This window comes from Anas acuta, chromosome 4 (assembly GCF_963932015.1).
Source record: "Anas acuta chromosome 4, bAnaAcu1.1, whole genome shotgun sequence".
Taxonomy (NCBI): domain Eukaryota; kingdom Metazoa; phylum Chordata; class Aves; order Anseriformes; family Anatidae; genus Anas; species Anas acuta.
Window position 1 is genome coordinate 61,815,567 of NC_088982.1, and position 16,943 is coordinate 61,832,509.

Genomic DNA, 16,943 nt, shown 5'->3' on the forward strand with positions numbered 1-16,943 from the left:
CTTACAGAATAAAATGTTTGCCTATGCCAAGACAGAACCTTCTCTGTCTCAATTTTTGATCATTATCTCTCATCCTTCTGCTGTGCACCTCCATAAAGAACTTGGCTTTGCCTTGGCAGTAACCTCTTAGGAATCAGAATCCTGCTGTTAGGTCCACCTTAAACTTTCTCTCCTCCATCTTGAGGAAGTATGGATCCACTGTAATCTGAATAGGACAGGTGATCCAGCCCCCTACTTGGACTTACCCAAGCTTTTAATCACCTGTTATTGTTATTGGGGAGCCCCAAACTAGACGCTGTATTCCAAATGTGGTCTAATGACTGCTCAGTAAAGGGGAGTAATCAATTCCTCAGTCTTCTTCAGGGACAGTTTACAGTTCTTAAAATGTCATTTTCTTTAGGTTGGCTGTGGAGCAATAGGCTGTGAAATGCTAAAAAACTTTGCACTTCTTGGTGTTGGTACTGGGCAAGATAAAGGATTGGTAAGTCACATCCACTTTGCTTTTGAGAAAGTAATGTAGCAAGGAATAGTTAAATACTTAGACTACATTAAAAGTAGTAAAAAGCCAAAGCCTTTGTTCAGGTTGATCTCTGGACCTAGAGGCAAATAGTTTTTATATGAAGTGGAAGTAGTATGCAGTTAGAGGCAGAACACTTGGAGTGGAGTTGATATATTTCTATTTTAAAACAAAATTTAATCAACCAGTATGAATATAGGCATAGCTGTTAGCCATAGTGAATGACAAGAGGATTATTTTTTATTTTAACACATTTCTGTACCGGTTTCTTCAAGAATATTGCTTAGTGCTACACTTTATTTATAACTTAAGCTATTGCTTTTGCCCCTTCTGACTTAGGTTACAATTACAGATCCAGACTTGATAGAGAAATCCAACCTGAACAGGCAATTTCTCTTTCGACCTCATCACATACAGGTATACTTTCTTCAGTAAACTTCCTGGGCTGTTGTGTTTCCCTGTCCTGTTTCCTCACTGAGAGCTCCACTGTGAGTGCGTGTACTTCTGTCCAGAGAGGATGTAATGGCTGCAATGATGTTCAGTATCTTTTAAAACAATACCAAGACGATACTGGCATGCTGCTTATCATTGGTATTGGTTGAGTAAACTTGGCTGGTCTGATCTGCGTTTGTACTGGAGTCTTTGACTAATGAAATCTCTCAAATTTGCAAAGAAAGAATCAGATGACAAATGCTGTGTTGTATGAGAAACCACCGTGAACTAACAAGCTAGAAATGCTTTTCTGTACCATTGAAATTCAGGGAGAATAAAATAAAACAGACAGCACTGGCAGAAGTCTGTTCTCCATAGAGCAACTAATGCTCATGGAACTTGACCTAAGTGTTAGCTGAATGCTGCAGTCTGTCTTAATTTAGTTTAGTCTTCATTAAGCCGGTAAATAACATGGGGGAAAAAAAAGAAGGTACATTCAGTAAATGGATGGCATGGAAATTGTTAATTCCTTAGAAGCAGAGAGAGTATCCCTGTGCTTGCAAACATGGCACAAAATATTAAAAAGCGGCTCAAATCTTCACAGCAGTGGGAACAAGGGATTTCCCTGCCCAAAACTCAGCAGCTGGATTTTTACCTCTTATTTGTTGAGCAAATCTAGGAATAGATTATATTTTGGTTGGATAGATAAATGGAGAGCGACCTCTGCAAGCTTTCAGAAGCCACGCTGTCTTGAGTTCTGGTGTTTTAAGTGGAGATCCCTAGATAATTGAATGTAGCATTTTAAAGTGGCTAGAAGTGTCAAGCAGGTTAAAACCTCTATTCCAGTTTAGCTTTTGAAATTGGTTTTGTGTGGAATACTTTGCAGTAATGTGATTATTCATAGGTCTTTGATGTCTGTGCTGCATAGTCAGAGTTGCAGTAACTGATGGTTTTATCCTCTGACAGTCAGGAACTGCTCCTTTCTTACAGCATTTTGAGAGCATGAGAGGGAGCATGTGCATTTGTTTCAATTACTGGATATATTTATGCTGCACTATTCAAGCACTGTGGTCTCTGACCCACTACTTTAAATAAAACTAAAACCAAAACTAACCTAAGATATATTTTTGTGAGGGAGGTATATGATTAAAGAGTCACCTTTGTTGTGTATTTTGCATGGTAACATTTCTATCAAAGTGAATTGTTGTCTGATCAGCAAATGAAATCAATACTTGACTCAGATGTTATTTTAATAATGTTGATATACATGTATATATTTGCACTTTCAGAAGCCTAAAAGCTACACTGCAGCAGAAGCAACTCTGAACATCAATCCTTACTTAAAGATTGACTCATATATTAATAAAGTTTGTCCAGCCACTGAGAACACTTACAGTGATGACTTCTACACAAAGCAAGATGTGGTTGTGACTGCTTTGGACAATGTTGAGGCGAGGAGGTACATCGATAGGTAGGTTGTGAAAAGGAAATAAGGATTGTTCGCATTTTTATTTGAGAATAATTTTATTGTTCTGTTCTTAATCTTCTTGAATTTCATCTTAACTCCAATTTAAGATTGATAGCATTTTACTCGGATTTATTCTGCTCCTTGGCAAAGATGCTGGCTGGGAGGAGGAAGAGTTTTAAGCTCATGGTGAAAACCAGCTCTGCTCTTGTGCAAATGCTGCTGTTCACATGGGAGGGAGCCTCTGACTGGCTTCCTGGAAATGAACTGCTGTCAAGGCCTGTTTGAGGGGGATAATAGTGTGGCAGTCTTTAGGTTGAATTATTTGTGCGGTGGTGTATGTACTCTAAATGTTTAAATAGGGATGTTTACATTTAAAAAGAATTCTAGGTTGGCTCAGGTTTATGCTGTCACAGTTGAACTTCAAAGTAGCTCTTCTTATTTAACTTGTTCTTTTCCTGAGTTTGGCTTAATCTTTCCACTCTTGAAAGGTCCTAGAGTCAGTTTTGCTTATGGTCTGGTAATGTCTGTAAGGCAAGTGTAGTGAGTAATCTGTATCCTGATAGTCTGTGTCTTTCCATGTCAGTCGTTGCGTAGCAAACCTGCGTCCTCTTATAGACTCTGGAACTATGGGAACAAAAGGACACACAGAAGTTATTGTGCCTCATCTGACAGAGTCATATAATAGTCACGTAAGTGGTTTAAGACCATTACTTAGCTTCTATAGCTAGTCCCATAATAACCTATAAATCTGTAATTGTTTATGTATCTGTCTAAAATAAGTGACCCATTTGAGTTGTTGATGTTCAGTCCTATTAGGAAATAGTTATTTCCTTGGATTCTTAAGAAAAGCTCTCAAGAAATTAAATTTGAGCAGACACTGTACTAGACATTCATCTGCCTGTTTCCATAAGGATACATATTAATTCTGATTGAATTGGATACTCAAACTGTTGCATTATCCCTCAATTTAAGTTCCTATGAAACTACCTTTTCAAGGTAGAAATTCACTGTTTGAGGGCACCATGAAATGATGCCGCTTGCCATGTAGCCTCGATGTTGACCATCCTTAGAGTCTTGCTAGAGTCAATGAAGAAAACTCAAGGTTTCTGGCCTTGAGTGAAAGAGCATATTTCACCTTGTGAGCATGTGTGAATATTAACTGCACATCTTGGAAAATCTGGCTGGTAACTTCTGTTGTTTGTGCTTTAGGGCTGAATTTCACTTTCTGGTATCTTTTAGATTAGTCATTATAAGCAAATAAACATAAACCAAACTTTGTTCTATACGTACATAGTGTATAAATTCTTGGTGCTATTATTAGCCATAAGCTTTAATAAGCCCATGTTTATTCTCCTTAAATACAGCGGGATCCACCAGAAGAAGAAATACCTTTTTGTACCTTGAAATCTTTCCCAGCTGCCATTGAACATACGATACAGTGGGCAAGAGATAAGGTAAGGAAATAAGTTTGTAGATTTTTGACACAACTTACTGTGTATTTGGAAAGATACGGGATCTTATCTACTTCTTGTAAAATGCCATGTTTGTTCTTGTTTTCTAGTTTGAAAGTTCATTTTCTCACAAGCCTTCGTTGTTTAACAAATTTTGGCAGACCTATCCATCTGCAGAAGAAGTTTTACAGGTAGGAGAAAGTTGCCACATTAAAATCCAGAGTTTGAATTAATGGACTGAATTTGAATTTTTTGAATTAAGTCCATAGAATGGACTATATGGAGTTTGAATTAATGGACTGAATTTGAATTTTTTGAATTAAGTCCATAGAATGGACTTAACAGCTGAATTGTTTTTATTTCTTGTCTGTAATGGCTAGCGGTCAGTATAGGACTGGGTGGAAATAAAACTAAGTAGATGAAAGCTTCTGCAGAAGAACGCAAGGAAAGGATCACATAAAGGTTAACAGTCACAAAGTGATGTTCTGTTTCCTTTTGCCTGTAACTTACTAAGATCAAACGTACTGTTTGACCATTTTGTGATGAATCTTGTCTGTTTTAATCTTTTTGTTTTTTCTTTTGTATCTAGAGAATAAAATCAGGGGAGAGTTTAGAAGGCTGCTTTCATGTTATTAAAACACTTAGTAGAAGACCCCGAAGTTGGACTCAGTGTGTGGAACTAGCAAGAGTAAAATTTGAAAAATATTTTAGCCATAAGGTAGGTAGCTAAGATGTGGAAATAAGGCAACGCTTGACTGATAGGGATTTTAGAGAACTTATTCCTAATAACTGGTTTTCCAAGTCTTTGCATGCACTTCCATCTCTTCTTCATAAATAACAAAATTTACTTGAAATTTTAAAATGCTGCATTCCTTCCTCTTACTTTTTTTAGACTGCTTTATTAACTAATTCCCAGTGGCTTTGTTCAGTAGTTTCCATGCAGTTTTGTTTGCATTTTTTCTAACTGACTAGGTATTTTGTTTTTCCAGAGCAGCAGGATTATCAGATGCCTTTTACTAAAGGACGAGCTTTTTTTCTCCCACTAAACTTGTTGTTACTTAATTCTTCATATCCATATCCCTGATTTTCTTAAAGCTGTCACAGAAATGTTGGTTAAAATATAAGCCAGTCATTCTGAAAGTCTGATCTACAGTGTTGCTGTGTCTGTGTGCGGTGAGGAATTGTGTAGAAAAGAAGTGATCAGGATGTTGTGTGTTAATAAACATATCGCATCCATGTGTATCGAAGCCCTGGTTGTGATGACAGTTGTCACGTTACGAAAATGTTACTTTCCCGGTTGTGAATTGGTGTGCCAGAATCCTAAAGTGACAACAAGGTGGGGGGGAACTCTTTGTTTGTTGGATGAAGTATCTTGCTTGGACGTGGTACAGGTGAGGTGACATTGTCATCTTCATCCTGTGAATGAATGAGCAAGTCACTCTGCCTGTACGTATTTATGTCTTTAAGCTCTCTCTGTTGATATATGTCTTTAGGTTTTCTTAACTCTTTAAATGACATCAGCTATATGCTGGGGTATCTTAAAAGCTATACCAAGATTTCACATCGTTGCTAAAAAGAAGGCATGATTTTGTGCAGCTGTGTCAATCTATGTATGATAAATTACTACAGTTATTCTAACTTTTCCTCTAGGCTCTTCAGCTTCTTCATTCATTTCCCCTTGATACACGATTAAAAGATGGAAGTAAGTACAGACGCTGTTTTGTGCCTCCTATGAATTCATGCCATATATCATGCATTGCTGTTCCTGATTCCTTAGGATTTCATCATAAGTCTGTCTTCTTACCAGGTTTGTTCTGGCAGTCACCAAAGAGGCCACCTTTCCCAGTGAAGTTTGAATTTAATGATCCTTTGTAAGTATGGCTCAGCATTTTAATGCATCCTATAAAGCTCACCCCGTAGTAGGACATACAGGACAATGGCTTTATAGCAGTACAAGTTAGACCGATGCTTGATAGAAGGGAAGGACTTTTGAGTCCCTCAAAATCTGTCTGTTTTGGACAGTGTGCTCTGAAGGGTAGACGTTATGTTTCTCAATGTGTTTTCTCAAGATCTCTTTGAATATGGTTGCAAAACTTCATGCGGACACTGAACAACAACAACAAAAAAATTAAAAAAAATATCTCTTCCTCTTCAGGCACTATGGTTTCATTGTGAGCGCAGCAAAACTCTTTGCAACCGTGTACTGTGTTCCCTTCACAGAAAAGGTAATCCATATTGCAATAGTGTCCCCATTTCATAACTTGGATATACACATTCCGTTTTGGTCTTGTCTCTAGTTGCCAGTCCTTTCTGATAACTAAAGATAACTGAAGTGGTTCTTAAAATAATCTATCCATCAGCACTGGCGGTCCAGCAGCTGTTTATATGTATTCTTTTTGATTAAAGTTACTAACCAGGAAAACAAATGACTAGTGTATTATGTATTTTCAGTAAGTTCTGAACTCTTAAATCCTTATTTTGACAGAGCTGGTTCCTGTGTAATATAATGACTGAATTGAAAGATCTTTTTAAGGCATTTTTGATCAAGTATCTTAGCTGTCTTGTGAGGTGTTTTATTATTGATAATTACTAGTCACAGCCTCTCTGTTGCTTATCCTTTGTTTTTCTTGTTACCTTTTGTCTTTTCTAACTGAATTTTCCTGCAAGTCACATTTACATCTGTTGAACTAGTTCAAGTACTGTGCCATGAGTAATGCCTTACGTGCAATTGGGAGACCCCAGACATATATGTGGATCCAGGTGCCGTGCAGGGAGACTGACTGATTCTAGGCCAGTCAGACTTGCTGTGCTTTGCAGAGCAAAATTCTAATTAATGCAAAACTACCCTGCCATTTGTGCTGCAGGCAGCGGGTGAAAGAAATGGCACCTCTTCCCTCATGGTAGATCTACAGAAATCAGACACATGATAACAAGCATTTATGTTGCCTTAGGATGTCTGACGTGACTTTAGTACTGTTTGAACAAAACACAGTTGCAGATGTTTTAAAGAACATACAAATAAAATATACTGTTTGTTTTTGGTTTTGTTTTTTTTTAAGCTTGGATGTAGCTTTGATACCTATTTTTACATGAATCCCTGTCAATGTTGATACTATTCTGTATTTCTTGCAAATCTTGCGTTTGTATAGACAAATATGTGTTTGCTTCTGTATAGCAAAGATGCTACTGGAATAATCTTTATTTCACAGACAGATGAATTCTGTTCAGTTTTCTGGTGCTAGGCACTTCATACCACTGTGGGTCTTGTGCACTGTAAACCTGACTTGATGTCCCAGTGGAACACCAATGACTATTTGTGGGATTTATTTGGTTTTGGTGTTCTTCGAAATGTTCCTGCATATGCAGTCTCTTGGGGGGGGACTTCTTTCAGTTGCTATGAATTTAAATTATTTTTCTTCAAAACCATAATAGGATTTGTCAGAAGAAACTATTTTGAAGATAACTTCATCTGTGAAGGTACCAGAGTTCAGACCTTCAAACAAAGTAAGCATGACTTCAATTTTAAGGAAAAAATAATCCACACACAGTGTCACTAATCTGCCACTACTCTGTGCATTGATGCTGATATGAAATAAACATGAATAAAAATGCATTTTTAAGAAACCAGAGAGTGACATACAGGACTGCTTTAACTTGAATAGAGCTAAGGTGTCCATGTACCAGCCACTAAATGCAAGGTGGATTTTTTATGGGGGTTTTGTAAATGACTTGCAGTAGCCTTTTCAATGCATGGGTGTGATCAAAAGTCTACAATGTCTTTAAGTTTACACAAGCTTATACCTATATAATTAAAGTAGTAAAATGTCATTCATAAGCAACTTCAAAGCAATCCTTGGTTAGAGTCAATTTATTATTTCTCTCTAAGTAGTATTAAGCAAGTGTCATTACTTTTGTTTATTTCTGAAGTGTTAACTTCAAAACAGCTCAAGTCTTGTTTTACAGTGGGTAGCAGTTGTCATCGCTTAAAAATAACAATATATCCCTGGGTGGTTTCATATTTTCTTGCCCAGTGCTAATGTTTGTGTCGTGAATGCTTGTCTCATGAGACAAAGCTCCTATTGTGACTCAGAATCACAGAATGGTTGATACTAGAAGGGGCCTCTGGAGACTGTACAACCCATCTGCTCAAGCAGGGATAGCTGGAGCAGTTTGTCTGGGACTGTGTCCCATCTGGTTTTGAATCCCTTTGAGGACTGGAGATGCTCTGGGTGACCTGTGCCAGTGTTCAACCATCCTTACACTTTTGGTTGTGGTTTGTTTTGGTGTATGGTTGTTTTTTTTGTTTGTTTGTTTTTATTTGTTTGTTATTGGTTTTAAGTTTTTTATGGAATTTCCTATGCTTCAGTTTGTTCCCATATCCCCTTGTCCTATCATTGGGCACCAATAAAAAGAGTCCAGCTCCTTCTGTCCTTCCCCACTACCAGCTGTTTACACACATCGATAAGATCCTCCTGAGCCTTCTTCAAGCTGCACAGCACCAGCGCTCTCAGCCTGATATGAGAGATGCTCCGGTCCCCTAATGATCTTTGTGGCCCGTGACTGGGCTTGCTCTAGCAAGTCCATGCCTCTCTTGTACCTGGGAGGGTGGACTGCAGGGAACACAGAAAATTTAGTACGTTTGTGCTGTACAAAGTTCATGTGTTCTATTACTTAAACACTGTACGCACTTGCAGGTTGTACAGACTGATGAAACTGCAAGAAAGCCAGATCATATTCCAGTCAGCAGTGAGGATGAAAGAAATGCTATTTTCCAGCTGGAGAAGTTTATACTATCCAATGAAGCTTTGGAAAGTGAGTATATAAAGCTAGCTTGTACGATGAGTAATGTCTTGCAATTGCACTGCAGCAGCATGACATTCAGGTCTTTGGATAAAAAAGTTCTGTAATCCTACAGGAATTAGACAGCCAATTGCTAAGTCTTTCCAAAGTACCATGCAGGTATTTGGTCCATATTGCTTGACCTTAAAACTTGCAAGAATCTCGGAAATACAGAAGTGTAGGGTTCTTTGTTATACTCTCACACAAATGCAGCCCTGATAACTGTGAGAAGGTAGCAGGGTATTCCCTCTAAAGAGGGAAGAGGTCCTGACTAGATCCCAGATGGGCTGAAAGTGATTCTGGTATGAGAAACTTGAGAGTTGGTTCTTACATGAAACATTCTGAAATTATCCTAAATTGTGAAGGCTGTTAGTCTCCATCAGCATCTTCTAGATATGTTAAAATGTAGATGCTTGAATTCTGTTTCTGTTTGGCAACATGAAGTGGTCATTGGGCATGAACTTCTTGCATAGGTTTCTAGCCCATGGACACAGAAGAGAAAGATTACTTTACCTCTAACCCATCCTATGGAGAATTGACTCAAACCTCTGTCTGCCATGCTACTGAGCTTGTACCAATAAGGTAACAGATAAACAAAGCTTTTACAGGGAATTCTCAGAGTAGAAAAGCTATAACATGGTAGAGGTTAATAAGAAATATCCATAGAACTATCCAAAATCTATTCCTGGTGTTGCAAGGAAAATTGTATTCTAGACCTCTTGATATTTCTTTAGTTACTCGCTTCTAACAACAGTCAGCATCAGCATTAATATTGATAGGGAAGTTTTTCCTTCTAGCACGGAAAAGAAAGTTTTAAGTATGGCACCGCGCTTCAGAACATTAAAAAAATAAATAAATAAAAATGTATTTGTTAAGGTTCTATTTCCCTGTAACTTATGTTTAGGACACCTTCTGTTTTCTAACAATTTCTGTTTTTTTTTCTTTTTTTTTTCCTACGAGTAGATGACTTGCAAATGAAGCCCATTTCTTTTGAAAAAGATGACGATAGTAATGGGCATATAGATTTCATAACAGCAGCATCAAACTTACGAGCCAAGATGTACAACATCGAACTGGCAGATCGGTTCAAAACAAAGCGCATTGCTGGAAAGATTATTCCTGCAATTGCAACAGCTACTGCTGCGGTTTCAGGGCTGGTAAGTATGCTTTTAAAATTCTGAAAATGCATGTTTTTTTTTCTCTGTTCCTTGCCTAAAACCACGAACGTTTGGATATTCATTAATGCCATCCAGACAGAGCCTCATCTAAGAAATGTTTTTCTTATTTTCTTTATCTAAGATCACAAAGTATTCATTCTATAATGATAATTATCAGTCTAATATGTCATAAATACTTTCATTTCAAACTTACATCCTGCTGTTGTTTAACCTGGCAGGCAGCTAAACACTGCACAGGTGTTCATTCACTCCCCCATAGAGGGAGGGGGCAGTGAATTGGGGAAAAAGGTGAAACTCTTGGGTTAAGATGAGGGCAGTTTAATAAGAAAAAAAAAACAATCCACAAAACAAGTTATACATAAGGCAATTACTCACCACCTGCAAATCGATGTCCAGCCAGTCTCCAAACAATGGGAGGCACCTGGCCAACCTCCCCAGCTTTTATTGCTGAGCATGACATCACGTGGTATGAAATATCCCTTTGGCCAGTCTGGGTCAGCTGTCCAGGTTGTGTCCCTCCCAGCTACTGGTGCACCCCCAGCCCTCCTCTTTGGCAGGATGGTGTGAGACATTGAACAGTCCTTGACTTAATGTAAGCACTGCTCAGCAACACCGGAAAACATCAGTGTGTTATCAGCATTACTTTCCTCCTAAATCCAAAACATGGCACCATACCAGCTACTATGAAGAAAATTGACTCTACCCCAGCTGAAACCAGGACATATTCTTCTATTCTCTTGTGTGCAAGTATGAAAGGTCACTCGTGGTTTCAGCTGTGGTAAGCCCTCAGTACTTTTATTTCTGGTTTGCTGACCAGAAAGAGGAGTTGAAGATAAGCGTTTTGGTTTGTTTTTTGCTGTTATTATTACCGTCAGAGTGGCAGTGTCAAGAGTGGAAATGATCTATTCAGTATTAGTTCGCATCCACGTACCTCAACAGAACTGCAAGCCTTGTGGGGGGTGTCTTGAATTGAAGAATTTTATAAGAGTCCTGAGTTAAGAAGAGTCTTGAACATTTTAAATATCTGCAGCAGCAGCAGAAGAATTTATTTCTGTGGTATGTTTGGGTTGCGTTTAATGTGATTTACTTTGTGGGCTGCTCAAAGGGTGATCTCCTCAGCAACTTATCCTACAGTTGTGTGGCCTCCTAATTAAATTAATGTGGGTCTTATGGAAGCAAGTGATTCTGATGTATTGCAGGTTGCACTGGAACTCATCAAAGTTGTGGGTGGTTACCCAGCTGATGCATACAAGAACTGTTTTCTCAACTTAGCCATTCCCATAATGGTCTTTACAGAAACTGCTGAAGTAAGAAGAACTGAAATCAGGTAGGAAGGGTGATGGTGGGTGGATGATGGTAGAAGGGCAGTATTCTGGAAACCTGATGTCTCTCACTTAGAAGTTGGTGAGACATTACACATGTGAGATTTGTACTTACTAAACGTAGGTAATCAGATTGTATAGCGGAAGTGTAATGGATCCAAAGTTCATGGTCATACTCCAGTTAAAAAATACAGATATTCAAGGTTGGTTATTTTCGTTCTTTAAACTTGGAAGATGATAGCAAACACAAAATTATTCATCAAGTTCTATTAGCCATATACTGCTGCTAAGGATGTCCCATAATACATCACTCAATTTCCTGTGTGGAAATGCAGCTCATACACTCTTCTGTCCTAATTTTAAAGCTAGTGGTTTTGAGGGCTTAGTTTTGTTTTCAGTGGAAGCTGTTGGTAGCTAGGCTCTAAAAATCTAGACGAGATAGATATGCAGCACAGTTATTAATAAATATCCTGTCTGCTCAGACCCGATGCACCTCTGTATCTTGGTCAATACAAAACCTATTTTTCAGTAGGTCTGAAAACTCAGAAAATTCATTGCCAGATATTATGTTTACTCAGTTATAGCTTTGTGTCTTGCACTTAGCCAGGTGAAAGGGCTGGAGAAATGGCAGGAGACAGGGAAGAGATTTTTGCTTAAGATAAAATAGCAAGTGACTAGAAGAGAGAGCAATTCTTCAATATATGTTTAAAAGAAATGTCTGTTCTAAAGTAACACACCATATTTCTCTTTTTAAAACAGAAATGGGATATCATTTACAATCTGGGACAGGTGGACAATTTATGGAAAGGAGGATTTTACACTGTTGGACTTCATAAACGCTGTCAGAGTAAGATATCTGTTGTACTGAGTTAAGGAAAGATGAGAGGAAAGCATTTTCTTGTTTTGGGTTGTTGACTTTTTTTTTTGACCTTGTCAAATTGTTGTTTAAATCAATAATTCTAGAAAGAATTTCAATGGGAGCTTAAATCTGTAAGTTCACACATCCAAGCTTATTTTCAAATTCTTTAATTCCATTTGTTTAAATGTATCTTAACAAAACTTCTGTCAACATCCATGTATTATCTCATTTTCTGTTTGGAATCCTATGGTTCTCAACAATTAGCTGTAGTAGTAACTGTAGTTATGTCTGCTGGGTTGTGCAGCTGGCATGGTCCTTTAATACATTCTAATTTGTGAATTCCAGGAGAAATATGGAATTGAACCAACTATGGTTGTACAAGGAGTCAAAATGCTGTATGTTCCCGTGATGCCAGGTCATATTAAAAGATTAAAGCTGACGTAAGTATAACTGGAAAATGGATCTAGGGATGTGAATGCACCTACAAATTATGTTCACTGGCTGTATCATAAGAATGTGTGTCTGACAGCAGTATTTTCTCCCAAAGTGGTTTCTAGTTGTTTATATTTGGGAAAGAAAAAAGGTACTTTGTTCCTTCAAAAAAAAAAATAAAAGTGAATTAATTCTTGTGGTGAATTAACTTCTGCGCTAAGGACAGGAGACTTAGAAAATGCAACTCTAATGACTCTAACTGATGAATGGCAGAATGAGAAACCCAAAGAAGTCTGACAGTAACTTTTTGGAGACAGAATATAGCTTGGTTTAAGCAAAACAATACTAAGTGATCCTTTCTAAACAGGCTTAAAACGAATGGTGATATTTAGCAACTTAGTTCTGAAAGTAGGGGAAGACATCCAGGAAGGAGTTAATGTGTTGGTTGCAAGCTGAGATTAATGGTAGTCTGTTCAGTCTGTGGTAATTCCTTGAGATTCTAGTTTACTTTAGGCCTTTTAAAAATGAAGTTCACAAGACTTTGCGAGTGATGCTTACTGACAGGACATCAGGGTATAACAAACTAGAAACTTGAGAGGGTGGGAGTACAGGCCATTATTATTTTTTTTTGATTGATAGACCTTTGCAAAGGAATAGCCAGATCTGACTCAAGTTTAATTTTACTTTTACGTGTTGATTGAACTTCTGTAGCTCAAAACTTGTCCATTGCAACTCCTCTGAAGTGTTTGTTGGTCAGTGCTCACAAATAAGTATTGATCAGTAATCTGCTAGTAGGTAACTTTAGGGAAAGTATTACTTGTGTGAGAAAATTCCAGGGAGAGAAGAGTCTATGTTGGTGCTGCCTGTAGGGTGCCTGGCATACCAAGATGTGGATTTATAGCCCACCTCGGAATGATTGTTTATATTCCTTCTCCTACAGCTGTATAAATCATTTTGAGTGAGTGGAGTTTGTAATAAAGTCAAAGGCCTGCTTTGAAGCTGCCTCTGTGTAAAGATCAAGATTTTCCATTAACCCTGAGACTGTTCAAGCTTTCCATGTAGTTACAGCTTGTGGGGTTCTGTTACAAGCAGTCCCAAAAGCTTTAAAAGATACGTGCACAGCAAATTCAGGTCTTGCTTGCAGTTTTTTTTTTCCTTAAGGTGTTTAAAATCTTGCTATATTAGGACAACAAGCGTTTCAAAACGCTGTCTTCGTTTCAGAATTACAGCACTGACTGGAAGCATAGTCCTTAGGTGCAGGTTTTAGAGACGTTTATTCACCTTGCTCTGTATTTTGAGGATTCCTCATGCAAATGGATATGATGTCAGTATCTCTGCTAAGAAGAGTCTAATGCTTTGTGTTCTTGCAAGGGAACAGGTACTTTTGGGGAAAGCAGCTTTTTGTCCTGTGTGGTAAGGCTTGGCCAGAAGTAAAATCCTTCTCTGAAGTGTCCTGTGAGGAATAGAAATAAATGTGTTCCTCAAGCCTCCTAGCATTTGAGCTGGCCTCGTGAACCAGTGCTCCAAATTGGAGGGAAAAAAAAAGATAGTTTTGAGACATCCAGAGATATGCAATGAAAGTGAGGTTGATGAAAGTAATTATTGTGCAATTTAAGTCTCCAAGGTGCAGCTATTGCTTATTGCTGTAATAGGACTCCAGAGGGCAAAGAGGGGAAGTAGTACTGAAATGTGACGTGATTACCTTGTTAAAGCTTGCTTTGCTGTCCCTGAAGAATAAGTCCTAGTTCTTTTCCGTTTCTCCCCCTCATAGCTCTTCACTTTCAAAATTCAGGGACTTGGAAAGTCAGTAGAATTGTTAGAATTCAGTAGAATTGCTTTCTATGAGAACTGCATATCTGGTGTCTGCATTGGAGGGGGTCTGCCTAATGAAGTCTTAAAACCAGCCATTATTGGTAGACCAAGAATTTGGTCCTACTTCATGACCAAATTTCTGCACAGAAAGCTACTTTTATCTTGTGCCTTAATAGGATGCCAAAGACAAATCACGTGGGTGAGGAATCCCCAGTGTCCATTTTCTCTTGTCATTTCTTCTGAGTGCTTGTTAGTGAGCAATGGCATAGCTCACTAGCAGGCTGAGGACTGTGTCAAAAGTAGTAGAATAAAGCCATTTGCTATAGCTCAGACAGGAACAACCTGTGTGTCTATTTGTGTCCATTGTTAAAAGGAAGCTCCTTCTCCATTTTAATGTGATTTCTGGTATGTTGGGCTTCATTGCTGGTAGTGAAATTTCTCCAGAAATTAGTCCGGCTCTGAATTCCCATTGTCAATCCTTCTTCTGTTACCTCAATAAACTGTTTGTTTCTTTGTAGGATGCAAAAGCTTGTGAAGCCATCTGCTGATAAAAAGTATGTGGATTTGACAGTATCGTTTGCTCCAGAGACTGATGGAGATGAAGACTTGCCAGGGCCACCAGTGAGATACTACTTTGTTCAGGAAGACAATTGATGGTAGAGGTGCAAAAGTCACTCCAGGACCATTTGTTTTGAAAGGAGTGTGCTAATTTTCAGCTATTAAAGATGGTACTATATATTTCTTTTTGGTGAAGCCTTAATTAAAACAAATGGTGAAAGTCAGTTGCTTTGCACTGAAGACAAACTGGACTTGTTTCATCTCCTGTTACCTTCAAATCTGTTTACTCAAGGGAGGATTGGTCACTCCATGAGATGGAATGTCCAGTACAGTCCTTACCTTAAAGACAAGATTTGTTTTAAGTTGTGGGGAGCTGAAGAAAGCGAGAAGAACGGTGAACGTAACAAATTGTCCCCATGTGCAAATTAAGCACTGCTTAGAGAAGATTGCAAAAACTGGGGAAACTGCCATTTTATGATATTCCTGTCAAATCCATTTCACGTGTTATTTTCTTCTCAAATGAGAATTTCAATCTTGCCATCTACATGAGGGATAATCCATCCAAAATTTTTAGACTTCCACTTAAAAGCAGATGAGCTGCTCTGTTGTGTTGTTGGTGCTCTCTTCTGAACTGTACGTGATGCTGTGTGTCAGAGCAGCTGTCTTAATGTCAGTCTCCACATGGAAACAGAGGGAGGCAGGTCTTGAACAGGTATAAAAATTGTCATAGCTCCCCTGAAGTCAAGACACCTGGAATTGTTCATTATCTGCACTAAGACTGTTCTCTGGGGAATACTGCAATATGGGGAAAGTGGAACCCTATCGGAGAGCTGAGTTAACACTTTCAACAATAAAACTTTGCCTTCAAGAAAGAGAAAATGGTCAGTGTGGTTGAGCCTTTCTGCCCTTACCAAATTGAGAGTGCTGTAGCAAGAGATGACTTTGAAAGGAGGTAAAGGCAAATGGCTACAGATGTTTGTCACAGCAAGCACTGTTTCCTCAGCTGCTCCTTCTGGTACCATTTCCTCACAGTGGATGGTTATGCTGTACACCTGTCCACAGCATGGGTCTGAGTTGCACTGAGGTTTTTCAGTTACTGGGGTATCTAAGTATAAAGAATCTGCTTATTGGAAATAATGAACGACTTGCTTTGCTCTGTGTTGAGGCAGAGGTGGAAGCATCTGTAACAACACCTTATCTTCTCTGTCATTTAAACCATGGGTAGTGTAGCTCATAGTCCATGTAGCTGAGGGAGGGTGGGTTGGTTTTTTTGGTATTCCCCAGTGATGCTAGTGAAGTGGGGTTTAAAAAAAAAAAGCTACAAACTGGAAAACCTTTTAATGTTTTTAAGCTTTAGAGACAGTGAATGCCCATCTCTAAATCCTGTGGTTGTTGCAAAAGGTATTGACTACTTCACTGTTTATCCTTGATTATCCTTTGTTAAGATTTAGGAATATCTTCACGTTTAATGAACATCATTGGTTAGGAATTTTACCCTTCTTTTCTCCCCCCCTTCTCAGATAGTTGTAGTCAGGAACAATAGCTATTAGGCTGGGCACTTAAACACCAAGACGTATGGAACTGAATAGCTGGAATCAACAGAATTATTTCAGTATATGGGATTTGCCCTTACATACAGGATGCCTTCTGTAAAGGTGTATATAGTTTTACGGTCAGTGTAGCTTATAGATATTTTCTAGATTATTAATAGTGCTTTTTAAACTACCTAACTTATTCCTTTTTTTTAAGAACTTCTTATAAGATTTTTTTTTTTTCTGGAACAGGAAGAAGGATTACTACATTTACTGTGTAGAGAAGGCACAAACAGACAGTAAGTTTTCACTTCTAAATAACAACCAAAAAATATTTCCACGTGGCAGTATTAGAATCTAAACTGAAATCAGTAATTAGTACTAAGGATGTCTTACTTGAACGTTTAGGTTAAATGAAGAGCACTGTCACCTCTCACAGTTGTAAGCTGCAAAAGAAATTTTCAGTAAGTATGCTCTGGTGCATTAGCGCGGTGTTAACATGCTTCTGCTTTTGAAGTAAGCAGCGTAGAAAAATAGTGTTAG

General features: G+C 38.3%; 1 protein-coding gene across 2 annotated transcripts in view; it reads left to right on the forward strand.

Moving 5' to 3' along the window:
- UBA6 (ubiquitin like modifier activating enzyme 6) overlaps window positions 1–15,747 on the forward strand; it is a 31,734-nt gene extending 15,987 nt beyond the window's left edge. For both annotated transcript variants that reach the window (XM_068681605.1, XM_068681603.1), the window contains 17 exons: window positions 401–481; window positions 857–934; window positions 2,239–2,420; window positions 3,001–3,106; window positions 3,782–3,871; window positions 3,979–4,059; window positions 4,458–4,586; window positions 5,519–5,570; window positions 5,676–5,739; window positions 6,024–6,093; window positions 7,301–7,372; window positions 8,563–8,680; window positions 9,671–9,864; window positions 11,085–11,212; window positions 11,967–12,054; window positions 12,412–12,506; window positions 14,829–15,747. In XM_068681605.1, the coding sequence (XP_068537706.1) occupies window positions 401–481; window positions 857–934; window positions 2,239–2,420; window positions 3,001–3,106; window positions 3,782–3,871; window positions 3,979–4,059; window positions 4,458–4,586; window positions 5,519–5,570; window positions 5,676–5,739; window positions 6,024–6,093; window positions 7,301–7,372; window positions 8,563–8,680; window positions 9,671–9,864; window positions 11,085–11,212; window positions 11,967–12,054; window positions 12,412–12,506; window positions 14,829–14,964 (1,764 nt within the window). In that variant the 3' untranslated portion in view covers window positions 14,965–15,747. The remainder of the gene's footprint in view (window positions 1–400; window positions 482–856; window positions 935–2,238; window positions 2,421–3,000; window positions 3,107–3,781; window positions 3,872–3,978; window positions 4,060–4,457; window positions 4,587–5,518; window positions 5,571–5,675; window positions 5,740–6,023; window positions 6,094–7,300; window positions 7,373–8,562; window positions 8,681–9,670; window positions 9,865–11,084; window positions 11,213–11,966; window positions 12,055–12,411; window positions 12,507–14,828) is intronic.
- Window positions 15,748–16,943: the final 1,196 nt, after the last annotated feature.